Source organism: Xiphophorus couchianus, chromosome 4, assembly GCF_001444195.1.
Source record: "Xiphophorus couchianus chromosome 4, X_couchianus-1.0, whole genome shotgun sequence".
NCBI lineage: Eukaryota > Metazoa > Chordata > Actinopteri > Cyprinodontiformes > Poeciliidae > Xiphophorus > Xiphophorus couchianus.
Genome location: NC_040231.1, coordinates 12580451 through 12600218, shown reverse-complemented (window position 1 = coordinate 12600218; position 19768 = coordinate 12580451). Strand labels below are relative to the sequence as shown.

The 19768-nt window shown below is 38.0% G+C and overlaps 3 protein-coding genes and 2 long non-coding RNA genes across 5 annotated transcripts in view; 4 read left to right on the top strand and 1 right to left on the bottom strand.

The window, feature by feature from the left end:
* Positions 1-19768, top strand: part of LOC114143488 (anionic trypsin-1-like) — a 102944-nt gene that overhangs the window by 66188 nt on the left and 16988 nt on the right. Inside the window, exons 2-4 of the mRNA XM_028015568.1 lie at positions 12520-12571; positions 12788-12980; positions 13069-13254. Of these exons, the coding sequence (XP_027871369.1) occupies positions 12535-12571; positions 12788-12980; positions 13069-13254 (416 nt within the window). The 5' untranslated portion in view covers positions 12520-12534. The remainder of the gene's footprint in view (positions 1-12519; positions 12572-12787; positions 12981-13068; positions 13255-19768) is intronic.
* LOC114143498 (trypsin-like) lies at positions 57-1886 on the top strand. Its single transcript, XM_028015580.1, has 6 exons — positions 57-136; positions 358-550; positions 633-809; positions 1149-1210; positions 1310-1437; positions 1530-1886. Exons 1-6 carry the CDS (start codon positions 100-102, stop codon positions 1674-1676), a joined length of 744 nt encoding a protein of 247 aa, XP_027871381.1. The 5' UTR covers positions 57-99; the 3' UTR covers positions 1677-1886.
* Positions 1740-19768, bottom strand: part of LOC114143518 (uncharacterized) — a 44205-nt gene continuing 26176 nt past the window's right edge. Inside the window, exon 3 of the long non-coding RNA XR_003595261.1 lies at positions 1740-1817. This is a non-coding gene — a long non-coding RNA (uncharacterized LOC114143518). The remainder of the gene's footprint in view (positions 1818-19768) is intronic.
* LOC114143496 (anionic trypsin-2-like) lies at positions 7662-9522 on the top strand. The gene is made up of 6 exons (XM_028015577.1): positions 7662-7811; positions 8031-8223; positions 8304-8480; positions 8792-8853; positions 8955-9082; positions 9175-9522. Exons 1-6 carry the CDS (start codon positions 7775-7777, stop codon positions 9319-9321), a joined length of 744 nt encoding a protein of 247 aa, XP_027871378.1. The 5' UTR covers positions 7662-7774; the 3' UTR covers positions 9322-9522.
* Positions 17864-19290, top strand: LOC114143519 (uncharacterized). Its single transcript, XR_003595262.1, has 3 exons — positions 17864-17933; positions 18845-18959; positions 19119-19290. It is a non-coding gene; the product is annotated as an uncharacterized LOC114143519 (long non-coding RNA).

The window sequence follows — 19768 nt, the reverse complement described above, 5'->3', positions numbered from 1 at the left end:
GTCCGTCCTGTGATTGGTGTCTCTCTTCAACAGGAAATTATGAACAGAGATTAAAAGCTGCTGCAGGACTGCAGACATTCACAGCAAGCTGGACAAGCAATGGCTCTGCTGAAGGTTCTGATGCTCCTGGGGCTGTGTGAGTTGGACACACTGGAGACACTGGAGACATTTCCACTGGTTCCAGTGAGGCTGCTGCTCTCTGTGACTCTCAAACTGTCCTCTGATTCTGTTTCAGACTGAAATTTCTTTGCATATATATACTGATTCTTTTTAATCTTTTACTGTTTGGCCTTTTTCTGTTCTTGTTGCCATGTTTGCTCCTGATTTCTGAGTAAAGTCCTCCTTTTTCTTCTTCAGGTGGTTCAGTGAACTCAGATGTTTCTCTGCAGAAGAGAATCATTGGAGGTCAAAACTGTGATGAAGGTGAGCGTCTTTATCACGTTCGGCTGGAGGGCAGGAATGGTACTCATATGAGCCGCTGTGGAGGATCTCTGATCCACCCTCAGTGGATCCTGACTGTGGCTCGCTGCTGGCAGTCGGAGCCAAGATGGTAGGAAGGAAACATGAAGACAGTTTTATCTGCAAATGATCAGGTTTTCTTTCTGTTCATTATAATCTAACCTTTTCTGCAGGACTAACAGAGCAGTGTTAAAAGTTCATCCACGGACTGTTATACAGTACATTCAGTCAATCGAACAAGTTCCTCAGATTTACGGCCCAGACCATGACATCATTTTGCTGAAGCTTCAGAGACCAGTAACAGATGTCCCAGTTGCTCGGCTACCAGACTGCAGTTATCGGCTTAAAGTGTAAGTCTTTCTCTGATCAAAAACATGACTTCAGGTTATCTGTGTCCACTTCTCCAGTCTTGCTGCTTCTGCTTCAGCACACCTCAGTCAGATAAACAGGCCACCAGCAGAACCAGAACCTGTTTAGCTCAGGTGTGTTGGACCAGAGACACATGTAAAGGACGTAGGACACACTGAGGACTGGAGGTGGACACTCCTGTGTCCAGGAAAATACTCCTGTATTTTCAATCCATGAAAATAAATTTCATGGATTTATTTTTTGTTCTTTCATTGTTCTTCATAACAATTAATTTTCTACATTATCTTGCATTTTTACATTTTATTCTTATTGTGTTTTAGAGACGATGTTGTTCAGCTGGCAGGAGATGGAGCAACAACAGCTGGCCCCAATAATGAGCGATGTGAGAGAAATATTGAAGTTATGAGAATAAAATCTTTGTTTCTGTCTCTACAGACAAGGTCGAGGGAAGAACATGTTTGATTCTCATGTTTCTCTACAGTGCCCCCCAATGCTCCTATTCCAGCACATCTTCAATGTGTCAACATGCAGGTTTTTCGTATTTCCGTCATCATGCCGCCGTATGGGTATATATGCCTTGCTTCAGCACCGAACAGGGATATATGTCGTGTGAGTTTGCTTCTTTAATGTCTCTCTGCAGCGATTAGAAGACTTTTCTGTTTATAACATAAATAAATATATTGATATAAATTTTTCTACAGGGCGACACTGGTGGAGCAGTGGTGTACAACGACATGATTTATGGTGTGATTTCTTTTGGTGGAGCAAAGGCATGTCAGAAACCAACTGCAATCTTGGATGTGTGTGGATATCTGCAGTGGATAAAAGCAGCAACTGGGATTCAATAAAACATGAACTATAATGAAATAAAATTCACATCAAATTTCCTCTCACATATAAATTTATAATTTTATCTCCATCAGTTTGATCCACATGTTTGTAGAATTAGAATAAATCAATAGTTTTGTTTTTTCTCACCTGATCTTGACCTCCCTAATGGAGCTTTCTCTTCACCTGAAAAATGAAAAATAAATCAATAAATGAATGAAAAAGAAACATTTCCTGGCTGATCGTCTTTACATTCATGGTTCAGTTTGTTCACTTGATATTTTCCCTGAACTGAGTCTAAAAACGTGACATGAGTTTTAAATCACATGAAGAGGAACACCAGAAGTAATTTATTTATTCAGTTTTCGTCTTTATTTTCCATCAGAAATGAACATACAGCATCTAAACTCTGCAGCTCTGGAGTTACTCTTCCAGATTTAGTTCTAGAGAATTTTAAACTCCAACAAGACCAAAGAGCTGTGCACAAAATTAATGAAACAGAAGTCACATAATACAGCAATTAAGAGATAATAGACTCCTAATATTTTAAAAATAATAAAAAACATATTTTTAAGAAAGATACAAATAAGTAAAAAGTTCAATAATAAAAACAATTTAAAAGTAAAAATCTCAAATGAAAGAAGTTTTAAGAAAATATTTAAAAATGGGTCAAACTAATTAATGGTAGCTTCTGTTTGCCAGAAATTTAACATGAAAATGATAGAAACTTTTCCTCTATTGAAGTTAAAGATTCATTGTTATTTTTAAAATTAACAATTTTTAAAGAGTCACATAAAGCTACAAAAAAGAATTATCATAATAAAAAAACATAAGAATTAGCTGCAAAATAAAGGAAGAAGAGCAATAATATATTTTCTTTCACTGTTGAAATTATAATGTAAATTACATGTTTATCATGTAAAACTTCTCAGAAATTACAATTTGCTTTTCAAAAGTTTAAATATGACAGACGTTCTCTGGAAATTTTATAGTAAAATCTATGTAAGGAACCGATTAATATCTCTATTAAAATAGATTTCAAGATGCAATAAAACAAATCTCAAAACAAAGATTAATGCCACATAAATGCAGATAAACACATAAATGTACTTTTATTTGATAAATTTTATCATGAAGTATTTCTTTTCTAACTTGTGGATTAAAACTCGTGGATCCTCTATCCAGCGTGAATAACTTCACCGAATGAAGAACAAGCTTGTTTTTTCAAACATTCACCAGACAAAACCAGTCCAGTTCATTAAGAGATGGAGAAAATGTGATCTGTACCTGTAAGAAATAAAGCCAACAACAGAACTTCACCTGCACAGACAGGTAGTAAAACGAGACGGTAAATAAATATGCCAGCACTGACCCTGCAGACTGTATCAAGCTCCAGGTGTGCATGGAGTTGAGTAATACAAACAACTGCATGTTTTCTCAAGAACAGCCTGTAGAAGTTTAACACAAAAACCACATGTGCAGCTCGCAGATAAAGAGTTGCTTACGTGTTAAAAATCATGTTTTATGTATATGTGAGCTTGTTGGCTTTCTATAAACTTGGATGCTTTGAAAACATCCGGTCTGGACTTTAATGTTAGGAAACTGTGAACTTTATTGAGTTTTTGAAGACAGTTTGCTCATATTTAACTAAAGTTACAAATAGAAAAAAAGAAAAAGACTAATGTCACTAAAATGTCCTTTGTAAAAGAAACAATGAATCTTGTGATTTTATAGACAAGAAATGTTACAAGAAATTCATAAGGAACACTCTGTTATGGACCAAAGGACTGTTTGTCTTTTCTCTGTTTAATCTGCTCACATGCACACAGGGCCGTGCAAAGACCTTTGGAGGGGCAGGGGCTCAAACTTAAAAAGGGGCACACTGAACAAGATCTTAAAACATTGTACAACAACCCATATTAATCAAGAATCTAATATTTAATCGGATCATACTATATCACTGTCATCATGAAAGGACAATGCAAAGCAAATGTAGTTTATGTTTCCCTGATGGGTTTAATGTTGCTGTGTGGTGCCCAAACATTTTGAGACCAAGATCTACTTTTTTGTCATCAGCTGGCAGAGATCTACCTCATAACACGTAGATATAAAAATTGTAAATGAAACTCTATTGACTAATTTCATATGCAAATATCCATCAGTTATAGCAGAAACATTAAAGTGATAGAAAACCTAATGAAGTTTCTTCTTTGGTCCCCCTGTTCAAAAAGGGGGACCGGAGGGTGTGCTCCAATTATAGAGGGGTCACACTCTTAAGCCTCCCTGGCAAGGTCTATTCAGGGGTCCTGGAGAGGAGGGTCCGTCGGACAGTCGAACCTCGGATTCAGGAAGAGCAGTGTGGTTTTCGTCCTGGTCGTGGAACACTGGACCAGCTCTACACCCTCGGCAGGGTCCTGGAGGGTGCACGGGAGTTCACCCAACCAGTCTACATGTGTTTTGTGGACTTGGAGAAGGCGTTCGACCGTGTCCCTCGGGGAGCCCTGTGGGGGGTTCTCCGGGAGTATGGGGTACCGGGCCCTTTGATACGGGCTGTCAGGTCCCTGTATGACCGGTGTCAGAGTCTGGTCCGCATTGCCGGCAGTAAGTCGGGCTCGTTTCCGGTGAGAGTTGGACTCCGCCAGGGCTGCCCTTTGTCACCGATTCTGTTCATCACTTTTATGGACAGAATTTCTAGGCGCAGCCAAGGTGTTGAGGGGATCCGATTTGGTGGCCTTAGGATCTCATCTCTGCTTTTTGCAGACGATGTGGTCCTTTTGGCTTCATCAGATCGTGATCTGCAGCTCTCGCTGGAGCGGTTCGCAGCCGAGTGTGAAGCGGCCGGGATGGGGATCAGTGCCTCCAAATCCGAGGCCATGGTCTTGAGCCGGAAAAGGGTAGAGTGCCTTCTCCGGGTCAGGGGGGGTGTCCTGCCCCAAGTGGAGGAGTTTAAGTATCTCGGGATCTTGTTCACGAATGGGGGAAGAATGGAGCGGGAGATCGACAGGCGGATTGGCGCAGCGTCTACTGTCAAGCGGGCGCTGTACCGGTCCGTCGTGGTGAAGAGAGAGCTGAGCCAAAAAGCGAAGCTCTCGATTTACCGGTCGATCTACGTTCCCACCCTCATCTATGGTCATGAGCTTTGGGTCATGACCGAAAGAACGAGATCGCGGATACAAGCGGCCGAAATGGGTTTTCTCCGTAGGGTGGCTGGGCTCTCCCTTAGAGATAGGGTGAGAAGCTCAGTCATCCGGGAGGGACTCAGAGTAGAGCCGCTGCTCCTTCACATCGAGAGGAGCCAGTTGAGGTGGCTTGGGCATCTGGTCAGGATGCCTCCTGGACGCCTCCCTGGTGAGGTGTTCCGGGCACGTCCCACCGGGAGGAGGCCCCGGGGAAGACCCAGGACACGCTGGAGAGACTATGTCTCTCGGCTGGCCTGGGAACGCCTCGGGATTCCCCCGGAAGAGCTGGAAGAAGTGGCCGGGGAGAGGGAAGTCTGGGCCTCCCTTCTGAAGCTGCTACCCCCGCGACCCGACCTCGGATAAGCGGAAGAAGATGGATGGATGGATGGATGAAGTTTCTTCCTCAGTGAGATTCTGACACTGGGAGGAGGTTACTGGTTTCAGAAGCTGGTTGCAAACCTGAGGCCAGCAGGAATCAGTCAGTTATGGTAGATCTGAACTTTGGTTTAATGACCTCAATGTGAGATATTTCAGACTAATAGGAGGAACCACAGAGCTCTGCTTAGATAAAAGCACATCTTGTGAAGTTGGGATATTTTTCCTCCAATAGGATCCAGAGGAATCGCCTCAAACCAGGACTGGATTCGACTGGATTTTATTTCAATGTCATTTGTGAATGTCAACACCTCATTTTCAACAAACTGCAGGTGTGTTTCAGCGTCTGGTGAATGTTTGATAAAACAAGCTTGTTCTTCATTCGGTGAAGTTATTCACACTGGATAGAGGATCCACAAGTTTTAATCCACAATTTAGAATAGAAATACTACATGATAAAATGAATCAAAGTACATTTATGTCTTTATGTACATTTATGTGGCATTAATCTGTGTTTTGAGATCTGTTTTATTGCATCTTGAAATCTATTTTGATAGAGATCTTAATGGCTTTCTTACACAATCACATAGTATTTTGCAAAGATTTGTAGATCTTTAAGTTTATAGCATTTGTTTATTTCCTGGTTCAGTAAAGGGATCCTAAAAAGCCACGTTCACAGAAACATCTGCCTCTCCAAGCTGCTGCCTTCCCTTCTTGAGAAAAAATATACCTACACGTTTTGTTTTACTACCTGTATGTGTCATTAGCAGGAGAAGATCTATTGTTGGCTTTACCATGGGACAAATGCATAACTTATCCCCTATATTGTTTCTTGCAGACAGATGATATTTTCTTTACCTCTAACTGAACTGGACTGGTTTGAAACCAGTAGCACTATTAATAGTTTATTTCTTTTGTGACAAACTAGATAAAGGTGTCAGGATTCAGGTTGGAGTGAGGGTTCTTTCCAGAGACGAGCTACGCGGAGGAGTTTGACAACCTGACGCACCTGCATCGGATTCCGGTAACCAGCGGCAGGCTTCTTAAGAAGCGGTGGAACCACCAGTCATCGCTCGATGGTTACCACTTGTTGATGTTGATCCCGCTTCCCGGAGCCAAGCCTGGAACTTCACCGATCAGGCGCGTCTCGTTGGTTGGCACCTCCAAGCAGTTCGGATCCGCTGCGGCCCGGGACCCCCGAACCTACCTGGACTCTCGTTCCCTCCTGACGTCCCCCAGTCTCAATTCTCGAACCATTGTTTGACCTCATTAAAATAAACCCTCTTAACCGTCAAATCTGTTCTTCTGTGCGCACCTGCATGTGGGCAAGGAAATTAAAATCCAACATGACAAAAGGTGCCGAGCCCTTTATGTTCAAAGATGTTCAGCCTGCAGCCGTGTGCATGTGAGCAGATAAAACAAAGACAAAGAGTCCTTTTGTCCATAACAGAGTGTTCCTTATGAATTTCTTGTAACATTTCATGTCTATAAAATCACAAGATTCTTTTACAAAGGACATTTTAGTTACATTAGTCTTTTGGTTTTTCACATTGTAGCATCAGGACTTCTTAAAAAAAATTATATTCAGGTTTTTCCTTAACTTGATTTTTGTTAGCACATTAGCTCCACTGCCCATGAAATGGGTTATATATATAATGCAGGTCTGAAGTACTAACAGGGGTTGTTTCTCAGTCATGAAACATTTAATAGTTTAAATGTTTTGGCACAGTTTGAGCCTTTTGTTAACAAAATGTGTCACTTTGACTTTAAGTCCTGCTGTTCAGCCTCTTGTGTTCACAAATGCATCAGATCAATCAAGAAAAACTGTAAAAGCGAAGAATCATGGGTGATGAAAGAGGTTGTGTCTTTAATAGAATCACATCTGTTAAAATTTTACCATAGTTTTCTTTTAAATGTGTTTAAAAATCAAAATTGTTTTAATTTAATTGGGTGAATTTCTGTGACGTTTAATTTTTTGTTGTAATTTCAGATCTACAACAAATGCAAATGCTCTTTACCACCCAGCACTGTAATATTGATCTTTTTCAAAATAAAAGAATCGGTTTGTAGAGGGCCATTTACTGTTGGGAGCAAAGGCAGATGTGAATTCTTGTAGATTGGAAACCAAACTGTTATTTCTTAAAAACAACATTGACATGAAAACAAATACGAGTCGCTCTTTCTTCAGAAAATAATTTTTATTTCATCAAGTTTACAATCAAGTTTTCTTTTGAGCAAAACTCACTGTAAGGTTGTGCAGCAAAATTTATGAGCTGCTTTTTTGAGTCAATTCCTTAATATTGATTAACTTTTGTTTCATTGGTTGATTATTTTAGTTATGAGAGGGAGAACGTTTTTGTTTTTAGTTAAATAATCTGTCAATGGAACAAGAACTTTTTTCCAAGTTTCTTTAGAACGATGAGATATTAAAGTTTCTCTGTATGCAGATGACAGCACAGATGGTTGTCCGTCCTGTGATTGGTGTCTCTCTTCAACAGGAAATTATGAACAGAGATTAAAAGCTGCTGCAGGACTGCAGACATTCACAGCAAGCTGGACCAGCAATGGCTCTGCTGAAGGTTCTGATGCTGCTGGGGCTGGGTGAGTTGGACACACTGGGGACACTGGAGACATTTCCACTGGTTCCAGTGAGGCTGCTGCTCTCTGTGACTCTCAAACTGTCCTCTGATTCTGTTTCAGACTGAAACTTCTTTGCATATAAACAGATTCTTTTAAATCTTTTACTGTTTAGCCTTTTTCTGTTCTTGTTGCCATGTTTGCACCTGATTTCTGAGTAAAGTCCTCCTTTTTCTTCTTCAGGTGTTTCAGTGAACTCAGATGTTTCTCTGCAGAAGAGAATCATTGGAGGTCAAAACTGCCATGACACGGAGCGTCTTTATCATGTTCGGCTAGAGAGCCGCAATGGTACTCATATGAGCCGCTGTGGAGGATCTCTGATCCACCCTCAGTGGATCCTGACTGTGGCTCGCTGCTGGCAGTCGGAGCCAGGATGGTAGGAAGGAAACATGAAGATAGTTTTATCTGCAAATGATCAGGTTTTTTGTCTGTTCATTATGTTCATAATTTCTGCAGGACTAACAGAGCAATGTTAAAAGTTCATCCACGGACTGTTATACAGTACATACAGTCAATCGAACAAGTTCCTGAGATTTACGGCCCAGACCATGACATCATTTTGCTGAAGCTTCAGAGACCAGTAACAGATGTCCCAGTTGCTCGGCTACCAGACTGCAGTTATCGTCTTAAAAAGTAAGTTTTTCTCTGATCAAAAACATGACTTCAGGTTTTCTGTCTCCACTCCTCCAATCCTGCTGCCTCTGCTTCAGCACACCTGAGTCAGGTAATCAGGCCACCAGCAGAACCAGAACCTGTTTAGCTCAGGTGTGTTGGACCAGAGACACATGTAAAGGACACAGGACACACTGAGGACTGGAGGTGGACACTCCTGTGTCAGTGGATGAAGTCCAGATTTATTTTCTGTTCATTCATTGTTCTTCATAACAATTAATTTTCTACATTGTTATCTTGCATTTTTACATTTTATTCTTATTGTGTTTTAGAGACGATGTTGTTCAGCTGGCAGGAGATGGAGCAACAACAGCCGGCCCCAATAATGAGCAATGTGAGAGAAATATTGAAGTTATGAGAATAAAATCTTTGTTTCTGTCTCTACAGAGAAGGTTGAGGGAAGAACATGTTAATGATTCTCATGTTTCTCTACAGTGCCCCCCAATGCTCCTATTCCAGCACATCTTCAATGTGTCAACATGCAGGTTTTTCGTATTTCCGTCATCATGCCGCCGTATGGGTATATATTCCTTGCTTCAGCACCGAACAGGGATATATGTCGTGTGAGTTTGCTTCTTTAATGTCTCTCTGCAGCGATTAGAAGACTTTTCTGTTTATGACATAAATAAATATATCGATATAAATATTTCTACAGGGCGACACTGGTGGAGCAGCGGTGTACAACGACATGATTTATGGTGTGATTTCTTTTGCTGGAGCAAAGGCATGTCAGAAACCAACTGCAATCTTGGATGTGTGTGGATATCTGCAGTGGATAAAAGCCGTAACTAGGATTCAATAAAACATGAACTATTATGAAATAAAATTCTCATCAAATTTCCTCTCACATATAAATTTATAATTGTATCTTCATCAGTTTGATCCACATGTTTGTAGCATTAGAATAAATCAATAGGGGTTTTGTTTTTTCTCACCTGATCTTGACCTCCCTAATGGAGCTTTCTCTTCACCTGAAAAATGAAAAATAAATCAATAAATGCATGAAAAAGAAACATTTCCTGGGTGATTGTCTTTACATTCATGGTTCACTTTGTTCAGTTGATATTTTCCCTGAACTGAGTCTAAAAACGTGACACGAATTTTAAATCACATGAGGAGGAACACCAGAAGTAATTTATTTATTAAGATTTTGTCTTTATTTTCCATCAGAAATGAACATCCAGCATCTATACTCTGCAGCTCTGGAGTTACTCTTCCAGATTTAGTTCTAGAGAACTTTAAACTCCAACAAGCCCAAAGAGCTGTGCACAAAATTAATGAAACAGAAGTTACATAATACAGCAATTAACAAATAATAGAGTCCTAATAATTTAAAAATAATAAAAAACATCCTATTTTCAATAAAGATACAACGAAATAAAAAGTTCAATAATTAAAACAATTCAAAAGTAAAAATCTCAAATGAAAGAAGTTTTAAGAAAATATTTAAAAATGGGTCAAACAAATTAATGGTAGCTTCTGTTTGCCAGAAATTTAACATGAAAATGATAGAAACTTTTCCTCTATTGAAGTTAAAGATTCATTGTTAATTTTAAAATTAACAATTTTTAAAGGATCACATAAAGCTACAAAAAAGAATTATCATGAAAAACATTGACATAAGAATTAGCTGCAAAATAAAGGAAGAAGAGCAATAATATATTTTCTTTCACTGTTGAAATTATAATGTAAATTACATGTTTATTATGTAAAACATCTCAGAAATTACAATTTCCTTTACGAAAGTTTAGATATGACAGAAGTTCTCCGGAAATTTTACTGTAAAATCTGGAAAAGTAAAAAGATGGTAGTACTGCTAAAATATGTCTTTAAATACTTGTCACATTTTTCACTGATAATATTACATCAATCTTAACAGCAAAAAAGGCTTTTTATTTATTCAGAAAGTGACAAGAATGTGAAACAAGATATGCTCACAGTTTAATTCAATCTGGAGAGACTCAGACGGAGATAAGAAGACAATTAGAAGAGTTTATTGACAAACAGAATTTAAAGTCTTTGGCGCTCGGGCCCCGGCTGGGGATAACGGTTATCGCAGCGTTAGCGATAGGCTTCAGATGAGCATCCCCGATGCTGTTAGGAACGTCATCCCCCAGGGCCCGGCACTGGTGGTGGAGGTTGAAGAAGGGTGTGGGCTTCAAGGCGAATGGAGGAGAAGGGGTGGAGGTGGGTTGAGCTCGGCTGGAGAGCGAAGGACGCCATGAATGAAGGTCCTTATCAGATGGGACTTGGTCGATGATTGGACGTGACGTGGCTTGGTCCGGCGTTGATAGGTCGACGATTGTGGGCAGGTCGCTTCAATTAACGGGTCCCGGTGGGGATAAAAGAGTCTTCCAGTTTGAATTTGCGCCTAGGCTTCATGATACAAAATAACTTTAATCCCCAAATAATCCAGAGGTGGATGAAATATGCCTCATCTTCAGCAGAGATTCACATTTTCAACAAAGGTTAACTTTTTTTTGTAAAAAAAAAAATGGCTCCATAGAAATAAGGTAAAATTGTTAATTAATACAAATATAATCACAATAATATTTGTGATTATTGAAATAATAAGGCCATCATATTTGATGATGCAAACCTTCTTTTCTGTTTAATTTGATTTAATATCAGTGAAAAACATAACAATAAATTATTTAATGACATATTTTAACAGTACTAACTTTTTCCAGATGTTACTATAAAATTTACAGAGAACTTATGTCATGTTTAAACTTCTGAAAATCAAATTGTAATTTCTGTTAATTTTTACATAATACACAGGTTATTTAAATTTTAATTTTAACAGTGAAATAAAATACATATTTTTGCACTTCCTTCTTTATTTTGCAGGCGATTTTTATGTTAATGTTTTTAAGATAATTATTTTTTATAACTTTATGTGACCCTTTAAAAAGTGTTAAAATTAAAAATTAAAATTAACAATGAATTTTTAGCTTCATTAGAGGAAAAGTTTCTATCATTTCCATGCTATATTTGTGGCAACCAGAAGCTACATTAATTAGTTTGACCTGTTTTTAAATATTTTCTTAAAACTTCTTTCATTCCAGATTATTGTTGTTTTTAATTATTGAACTTACGTCCTTGGTATCTTCATTAAAATTGTTATGCTTTATTATTTTTAAATTAGGATTTTATTATTTGTTAATTGTTGTTTAATGTGACTTCTGTTTCATTAATTTTGTGCACAGCTCTTTGGTCCTGTTGGAGTTTAAAGTTCTCTAGAAATATATCAGGAATAGTAACTCCAGAGCTGCAGAGTTTAGATGCTTGATGTTCGAACTGGATGTAAAGACATTTATATTCTTTTTGATTGTCCATCACCTGAAGAACATTTCCAGGATTAGAGTACTGATGGCTCAGCAGGATCTAGAGAAACTCTTCCATGCATTTATCTTCAGTCGTATCGATTACTGCAACAGCGTCTTCACAGGTATGCCTAACAAATCAATCCTCCAGCTGCAGCTGATCCAGAATGCTGCTGCTGGAGTTCTCACTAAAACCAGGAAGTTTGAGCAGATCACATCAGTTTTAAAGTCAGTATACTGGCTCCCTGTAGCTCAGAGACTGTAAAATACTGCTGTTAATTTTTAAATCACTGAACGGCTTAGCACCACGATATGTTAAAGATTTGCTGTTGTCATAGCTGATGGAAATGTTGATACTTTTTACCATTTATTTACTGTTATATCTGCTGTGTTTTTCTATGAGCTGCTTGTTTTGAGTCAATTCCTTAATATTGATGAAAAATTTCATTGGCTGAATATTCCGCCAACAAAGGGGGAAATGTTTTGATAGTGAAATAATCTTTTAATGGAACAAGAACTTTTTTCCAGTTTCTTTAGAACAATGAGATGTTAAAGTTTCTCTGTACGCACATGACAGTGCAGATCAGTGTATGTCCTGTGATTGGTGACTTTCTGTCCAGCAGGAAGTTGTGAGCAGAGTTTAAAAGCTGCTGCAGGACTGTAGACATTCACAGGAAGCTGGACCAGCAATGGCTCTGCTGAAGGTTCTGCTGCTGCTGGGGCTGGGTGAGTCGGAAACACTGGAGACACTGGAGACACTTCCACTGGTTCAGTGAGGCTGCTGCTCTCTGTGTGACTCTCAAACTTCCCTCTGTTTCAGACTGAAACGTCTTTGCATATAAACTGTGATGCTTTTTAATCTTTAACTGTTTATTCTTTTTCTGTTCTTGCTGCCATGTTTGCACCTGATTTCTGAGTAAAGTCCTCCTTTTTCTTCTTCAGGTGTTTCAGTGAACTCAGATGTTTCTCTGCAGAAGAGAATCATTGGAGGTCAAAACTGTGATGAAGGTGAGCGTCTTTATCATGTTCGGCTAGAGAGCAGCTATGGTAATGAAAAAATCCGCTGTGGAGGATCTCTGATCCACCCTCAGTGGATCCTGACTGCAGCTCACTGCTGGAAGGCTGAGCCAGGATGGTAGGAATGCAGATAAAACATGAAAACAGTTTTACCTGCAAATGATCAGATTTTCTGTCTGTTCATTATAATCTAACCTTTTCTACAGGACTACCGTAGCAACTTTAAAAGTTCATCCACGGGCTGTTAGGAAGCAGAGATGGGAAATTAAATACGCTCCTCAGATGTTTACACTCTTGGGCCAGCTGCATGACATCATGTTGCTGAAGCTTGAGACACCAGTAAGAGATGTCCCATTTGCTCGACTACCAGACTGCAGTTATCGTCTTCAAGTGTAAGTGTTTCACTGATCAACACCATGACTTCAGGTTTTCTGTCTCCACTCCTCCAGTCCTTCTTCTTCTTTCCTTTTTTTATGGTGGTTGGCAAACAACTTATAGGTGCATTACCACACCTTTCATACTGGAGTATGGATCAGATGTTTAACCTAATCGTTAATTATAATCTCCCCATAATGCCCATTCTTCTTAGAAAACTAAAATGCTGCTAAAAGCTACATCCCCAGATGATTTCTGAAACAATTCCCTAATATCAAATTCATTTTTATTCCTACTTAAATCTCTAAGTAACTCATCTATTTCCTGAACATATTTATGACATTCTAAAAAAATATGTTGTACTGTTTCTAATTTTCCACAATAATTACAACAACTGGTATTATGTGTATTAATTATTTTAATTCTGTATATTCACATCTGATTCTACATATAACAGCTTCTTCTTTTTTTAATTCTATTACATTTCCTTAATTCCCCAACTTTTTTTGGATACTATAATAAAACCTATTGCCTCCTCTATCAAAGTGCTCTTGCCATTTCTTCTTGATATACATTTTAATAATATTCTTTACGTAATTTTTTACCTATTGTAATATTTAAATCAACAATATTCTTTTTTGCTGCACTCTTAGCAAAACTATCGGCCAACTCATTTCCTACCACACCAATGTGGGCAGGAATCCAAACTAGTCTAACATGAGAACCATAATTTTTAATTCTAAAAGTTGAGAGAATTATATCCAATATACTATCTTGCCTTGATTCTGAATTTAACTCTTGAATACTTATTAATGCACTACTTCAATCTGAACAAATTAAAACCTCTCTCTCTTGTTTCCTCAATCCATTCTAAAGCCATTAAAATAGCCATTAATTCACCTGTATATGTTGGATCAGAAAAGGTCTTAATTATATTATAGATGAGAAATAATACTCTGAGACGAGTTCTTCAACTGCAGGCCACGGCGGGTGGAGATTTATTACACTGTTCCACAGATCAATTTACAGTACAAGTCAATTCTCAGAATTCTCCCCAAAATCTCATTGTATTCTTAGTGTCAGTCTGTTTTATAGAATCTCATTTTCATTGGTGTAAGTTGGTAAGTTTCGACCAATAGCATTACTGCCCGTGTTTGACGTGTGTCCTTACGTAAGAATTCTATCAGCTTTCACATGAGTGTGTATTGGGGTTTCTTAGAGAGTGTTAAGACCTATTGACCTCCAACATCTGCTCCATTTCAAAAGTGCAAAACAAGCCCATTATTATTCTTATCTGTCGAAACAGTTTATTTCTCAGACATTCTTTCCGTCTCATTTCTGCTTCGCACTGGAAGCCAGGTCAACTTGACCGTCTTTGGCGCCAGATTTCCTTTAGTAAAAAACAACCTTATAAGGAGTATTTTCGCTCTTACATAATCCCCCCTATTCCGCTTTCAAGTGGAATCTAGTTAACCTTAGCAGTTGTTTTTTATTCAGTGCTATAGTAAGTGCCATGACTACATGTGAATATAATTCTCAATTATAAATCCTTATAAATGTATATAAGTTCACTCAAAGCTGATAGAATTGGTGAGAAGATAATATTGTCTTCATGTGTGAATCAACCAATATAATAATTCCAATACATAGATTGAACATAATTGTCCATTGCTTCCATGATCATCCTTCCATTTGTATAAGATCGAAAAACCCTGTTGGCCCTTTGTCCATTGTCTTGTCTCAGGGAAAAAACTACCTTATGGTCCCCGCCGCCTCGGGCGACCGCCAATAACAATTGTTTTTGGCACAAATGTAATACAATCATGGATCCACAGTGGACTAAAATCAGAGTATTCATGACAATGAGTAACACATCAATTAACACATCAACATTGATACATAATCTTGATGACAGTTACGAAAGAATGTCCAAAACACACGCAAAATTCAAAGTGATTGAATAACTGAAATAGTAAATCGTAATAACCAAAGTCTTAACAGGAATATCATTGTCGCTTATAGTTTGTGTTCATTCACATACACTCTCACATTCACACGTGTTCCTAATGTATTAACTATGTGTAGGCCACCCGTGTTGTATTGTATATAATTGTATATTACTGTGTAATAATATGTGTAATGGTGTATACAAACAGTGTTTTTCCCATGAGTCCATTTTATTCCTCCCCAAGTTCTGTTTCAGTTCCTCGAACTCCTTAGATCATTGAACAAACCATAACGCCTTTAGTTCGGGCATCGAAATGTCCATGAGCTTAACAGTCCTTTGAATCGGTCATGGGTTCATCGGTCCAGGCGGCCTTGTGCGTTAGTCCGTGTGATGTCCGCTGTCCTTGGTCATCCATCTGTATACAGTCCCCACAATCCATTTCCTCATGATAGGGATCACACAACACACAAGCAGAAAAATGGTAATTAGTACTGCCACTATAGTTATTCCTATTTTGGCTGCTAAGGCTCCCCATCCACCTAAAATTTCCTCCAGACTTTTCCATTGCCAGTTGTTCTTTCCCGCATTTTCTTTCATTTCTTCCTTCAGTTTATTCAGTTTGGTCATTGCTACTCTAAATGCACCTTTCGGTGCTGTATTTTTTGGAATAAATGTACAGCATTCGTTGCCAAAAAGTTTGCAAACTCCACCCATTTTGGCCATGAGCCAATCTAATGCTTGTCTATTTTGTCTTGCCATCCTACTTGTTTCATGAAGTTGCTCTCCTAGGGCCATTAATCCTTCAATAGTAAAATTTATCATTCGCTGTTGGTTGTAATAAATATAGTTAATCCATTCAACATTTTTATTAATTCCGATCATAGGTATGATTGATTCAAATCCTGCAGCTACTTCGTGTCGTGCTTTGAATTCGTTAGGAATTCCTCTTGGTTGACCTATAAGATCTAAATATACTCCTTCATTTAATCCATAATCCCCCAGGCTTCTACGAAGCCTTGTTTTATTGCGGTGTGTCCCTACTATGTCTGCAACTCCTTCATACACTAAGGTTATTGGTACTTTCATTCGAACAAGAGTGCAAAGACCTACCCATTTTAGGGGCAATGTGTTGGTTAAAATGTCATCACCACACATCCAGTAGCTGTCTGCCACCGGAAACGTCTGATCACCTAAAAAATATATTGGGGGAATAGCCCTGGTAACATTTTCACAGTTTTCTTCTTTAAATTCTGGATTTTGATACCATACCGGTTTTGTCACAAATAGTGGTGATACGTTAGCATGTTTAAACCAAGAAAAAACCCAAGTAACATTACATCGAACTGTTGTATTCCCTACATGTATTGCTCCATAATGTTCAAATCCTCCACTTGCAAAACATTCATACTCTGCATCATAATCTACCTCATAATTCACTGGAGGATCGCTTTGTGTCGTGGACATATTAAATTCAGCGCAAACAGATTCATTTCTCCATCCTGTCCATTTAACTACATAAAGGTGTGAACGTTGTGAGCCGTATAATAATCTACAATTCATTCCACACATTGGTACTGTAAAGAAAGATACTACATCAAGTATTGGAATAAATTTACCTTCCTTACAGCTTTGCCGTTGTCTAATGGCACACTCTCTAGACATGTATTTTTCTGGAATAACAATTGATGCTGTTCCTGGAGCAACAGAACAAACTATGCAGTCATTTTGTGTTAATTCTCTTGCAGTATACCAGGACCAGGTATACCATGTATTCTGAATTGCTCTTCGCCAAAGTGGATCTCCTCTTGGTCTAAAAGCGGTCCGGTGAAAGTCGTGAAGTTTATGCATGGCTCTTGGAATTACTGGGTTGTCCCGTCTTTCCTTATAAAATGTATCTAGACCTCCATGGTATTCCTGACAACCTTCTCTTTCAGAACATCCATATTTATTTGAAATCGATATATTAGCCGCTTGGTTTAGTGCAGGTGTCGTTTGAACAAATTCTAAATCTTCACTACTGTCGATCATTTCATTAGTTTCGATTATTTTGTTAGCGGTGGTTGGTGTGGTAATTTGTATCAGAGTCGTAGGTGTCACAATTTGCTCTTCTTTAGTAACTATGTTTTTATCCGAGTATTTTGGTGTTGTGAGATCTTTAGAGGGTTTTAAGGTTGCCAATTTAGTAACTAATTTTCCAATCGGGGTGGTTTTTGCAGGTACTTGGTTGGCCAAGACCTTTGATGTTATTTTTAACTGAGCTTCTTCTACAGTTGCTATAAGAGGCGTAGGTGTGACAACTTCAAGTGCTTCGTTCACTGGTGGATTTCCCTCATCACCTTTAATCTCTGCATTAGGTTTTATGGTTGTATGAGCTTTACTGATAACAGATTTAAGTGTTTTAACAGTGATGATCGACTTGACAGTTGTAATTGGCAGGCACGTGCAGAGGGGGGGGCTGGGGGTGCTTGAGCACCTGCCCTTTTTGCTCCTTGCCCTAAAGTGCCCTTTTGGTCCAATTTTTTTTTTTTTTTAAAGTTAATTTCCCAAGCCCTCTTCTGATATGTACTAAAATTATTATTTTTTGTTGTTGTTTTTATTTAAAGAAAAACAACATAATAAGCCGTTCGGGTCACCTTGTTACCTTTGACCTTTTGTCCGTGACGCATGACGCAGCTGCCTCTCGCTCAGTCAGTGAGACTGCGCAGTAGCTTACTGCGGAGCTCAACGTGGAGGAGGAAGGAAGGAAAAGTAAGGAAAAACTGTTCTTATCTATCGATTCAGTATTTTATCATACAGACATTAGGCTGTTGTTGTTGTCCTATTAGCTAGCTGTTAGCTAACGAGTTTGGTAGCAAAGCAAGATAACTAAAAAGCTTCTTCCCTGTATCGCTAATGATAGCGGTCATTCTTCATTATTGCTGATGGGGCCACATCAACGATCCAAAACCGATCATCTCTCTATAATGAATATATGTCCGATTATCTAATTTCCTTTGCTGCATAATGTATATTAATTGCATTTATTCTGGCATTAGGTCAATGTATCTTGAAGGGGAATAGAATTTACAAAACTGCTTGAATTATAATGATTTATTTTTTTTAAACAAAAAGTTTTATTTTAATTTTTTTAATTAAATAACTAAATTTTGTCGTGTTAACTTAAAAAGTTCTTTGCAAAACAAACTTTTATTTGCACACATCAGAATTCTTTTGTTGCAATTTTCGGCCCTGCCCACGACGTCATGTGAGAAGCAAGCAAAACTTTGAATCACAAACAAAAACTTACAATAGCAAGAAAAGATTTATGACATGAGCAAATAAGTTTGTTCACAAATAATTTTTCTCACTTTGAGACATAAATCTCTGATTTTAATTAAAAAAAAAAAAAATTTTAAGCAAAACTTTTGTTTAAAAATTGTTTCAATTCAAAATGTATTGATCACAATTGTATTTTATTTAAATGAGGTTATTATTATATTTTTAATAGAATAATTGTGAAACATATTGAGCTCCACAGCAGAGGCCTCCTTTTCTCTGAAATTAATATTATGTTGTGCTAAGGACTGAAAAACATATTGGTTTAAACACAAAGGTAAATAATTGGTAGTGTGGTTAATACAGTGTTCTTATCATAATTCATTATGTTTTGCTTTTTTCAGTTCAAAGATGCCACGTAAAGAAAGACGGCAGAAACAAAAAAGAAATAGATGCAGCTGATAGATGCAGCAAAAGGTAGTGGATTGTTGACCGACTGGGTCAGAACGAGTACTGCAGGTACGAACAAAAAAAAAAAATGTTCTTAACATTATCAACATGTAACTTTTGGTAGTGAACAATATATTTAATATTACAGGGCATCTGTTGTGTTTTTCTTATGCTAAGATGTACTAAATTTAGGTGTAGAATAATGATTAGTTTGTTTCTTGCTCCCAGATGGACAGAAGGAAAGTGATAGATCAGAGGAGGAGACAAAAATGCAGTCAACAACACAGGAAGACAGGCAAGGAGAGGGACAACAGTCAGAAATCAAAGACACAGAAATGCAGTCAACACAGGAAGACAGGCAAGGAGAGGGACAACAGTCAGAAATAAACACTATGGATGAAAATGCAAAGCAACAAGTCTTTTTTTTAATTATAAATTACAGTACACTAAAAGGTTGTATTGTGCCCTTGTTTATATTTTTAATAGTGTAATTCTGTAAAGACAAAATATGTAAATCGGAGCTAAACCATCAGCTCTGATTTACATATTTTGCTAAATTGCGGGTTTGAATATTGCAATACTTTCCTATAACAAAATAGACCTGCAGAAAGAAATTACTAATAAAATATCTAACATATGCATAGTGTTATGCTCCATATAGAGTTTTTCCTTAGCTTATATTGTATGTCTCACAATTTTGTAATTTATCATTTTTATTAAGCTCTGAAAGCTGTGTGGTTTTGTTAATAGTCTTTCCTAGAATGCGGTTAGATGTGCCCTTTTTTTTTTGAGCACCTGCCCTTTCAGTGGTCTCTGCACGGGCCTGGTAATTGGTATAGTAGTAATGGGTTCGTTAGTGAAACTATAGAGTGTTAAAC

What these genes read in the sequence shown, in the direction of transcription:
- LOC114143498 (XM_028015580.1), top strand. Translation starts at nt 100, where the DNA reads ATGGCTCTGCTGAAGGTTCTGATGCTCCTGGGGCTGT. An exon ending in TCTGATGCTCCTGGGGCTGT is followed by an intron (nt 137 to 357) that starts GTGAGTTGGACA and finishes TTTCTTCTTCAG; the next exon opens with GTGGTTCAGTGAACTCAGAT. An exon ending in TGGCAGTCGGAGCCAAGATG is followed by an intron (nt 551 to 632) that starts GTAGGAAGGAAA and finishes CCTTTTCTGCAG; the next exon opens with GACTAACAGAGCAGTGTTAA.
- LOC114143496 (XM_028015577.1), top strand. Translation starts at nt 7,775, where the DNA reads ATGGCTCTGCTGAAGGTTCTGATGCTGCTGGGGCTGG. An exon ending in TCTGATGCTGCTGGGGCTGG is followed by an intron (nt 7,812 to 8,030) that starts GTGAGTTGGACA and finishes TTTCTTCTTCAG; the next exon opens with GTGTTTCAGTGAACTCAGAT. An exon ending in CGGCCCCAATAATGAGCAAT is followed by an intron (nt 8,854 to 8,954) that starts GTGAGAGAAATA and finishes GTTTCTCTACAG; the next exon opens with TGCCCCCCAATGCTCCTATT.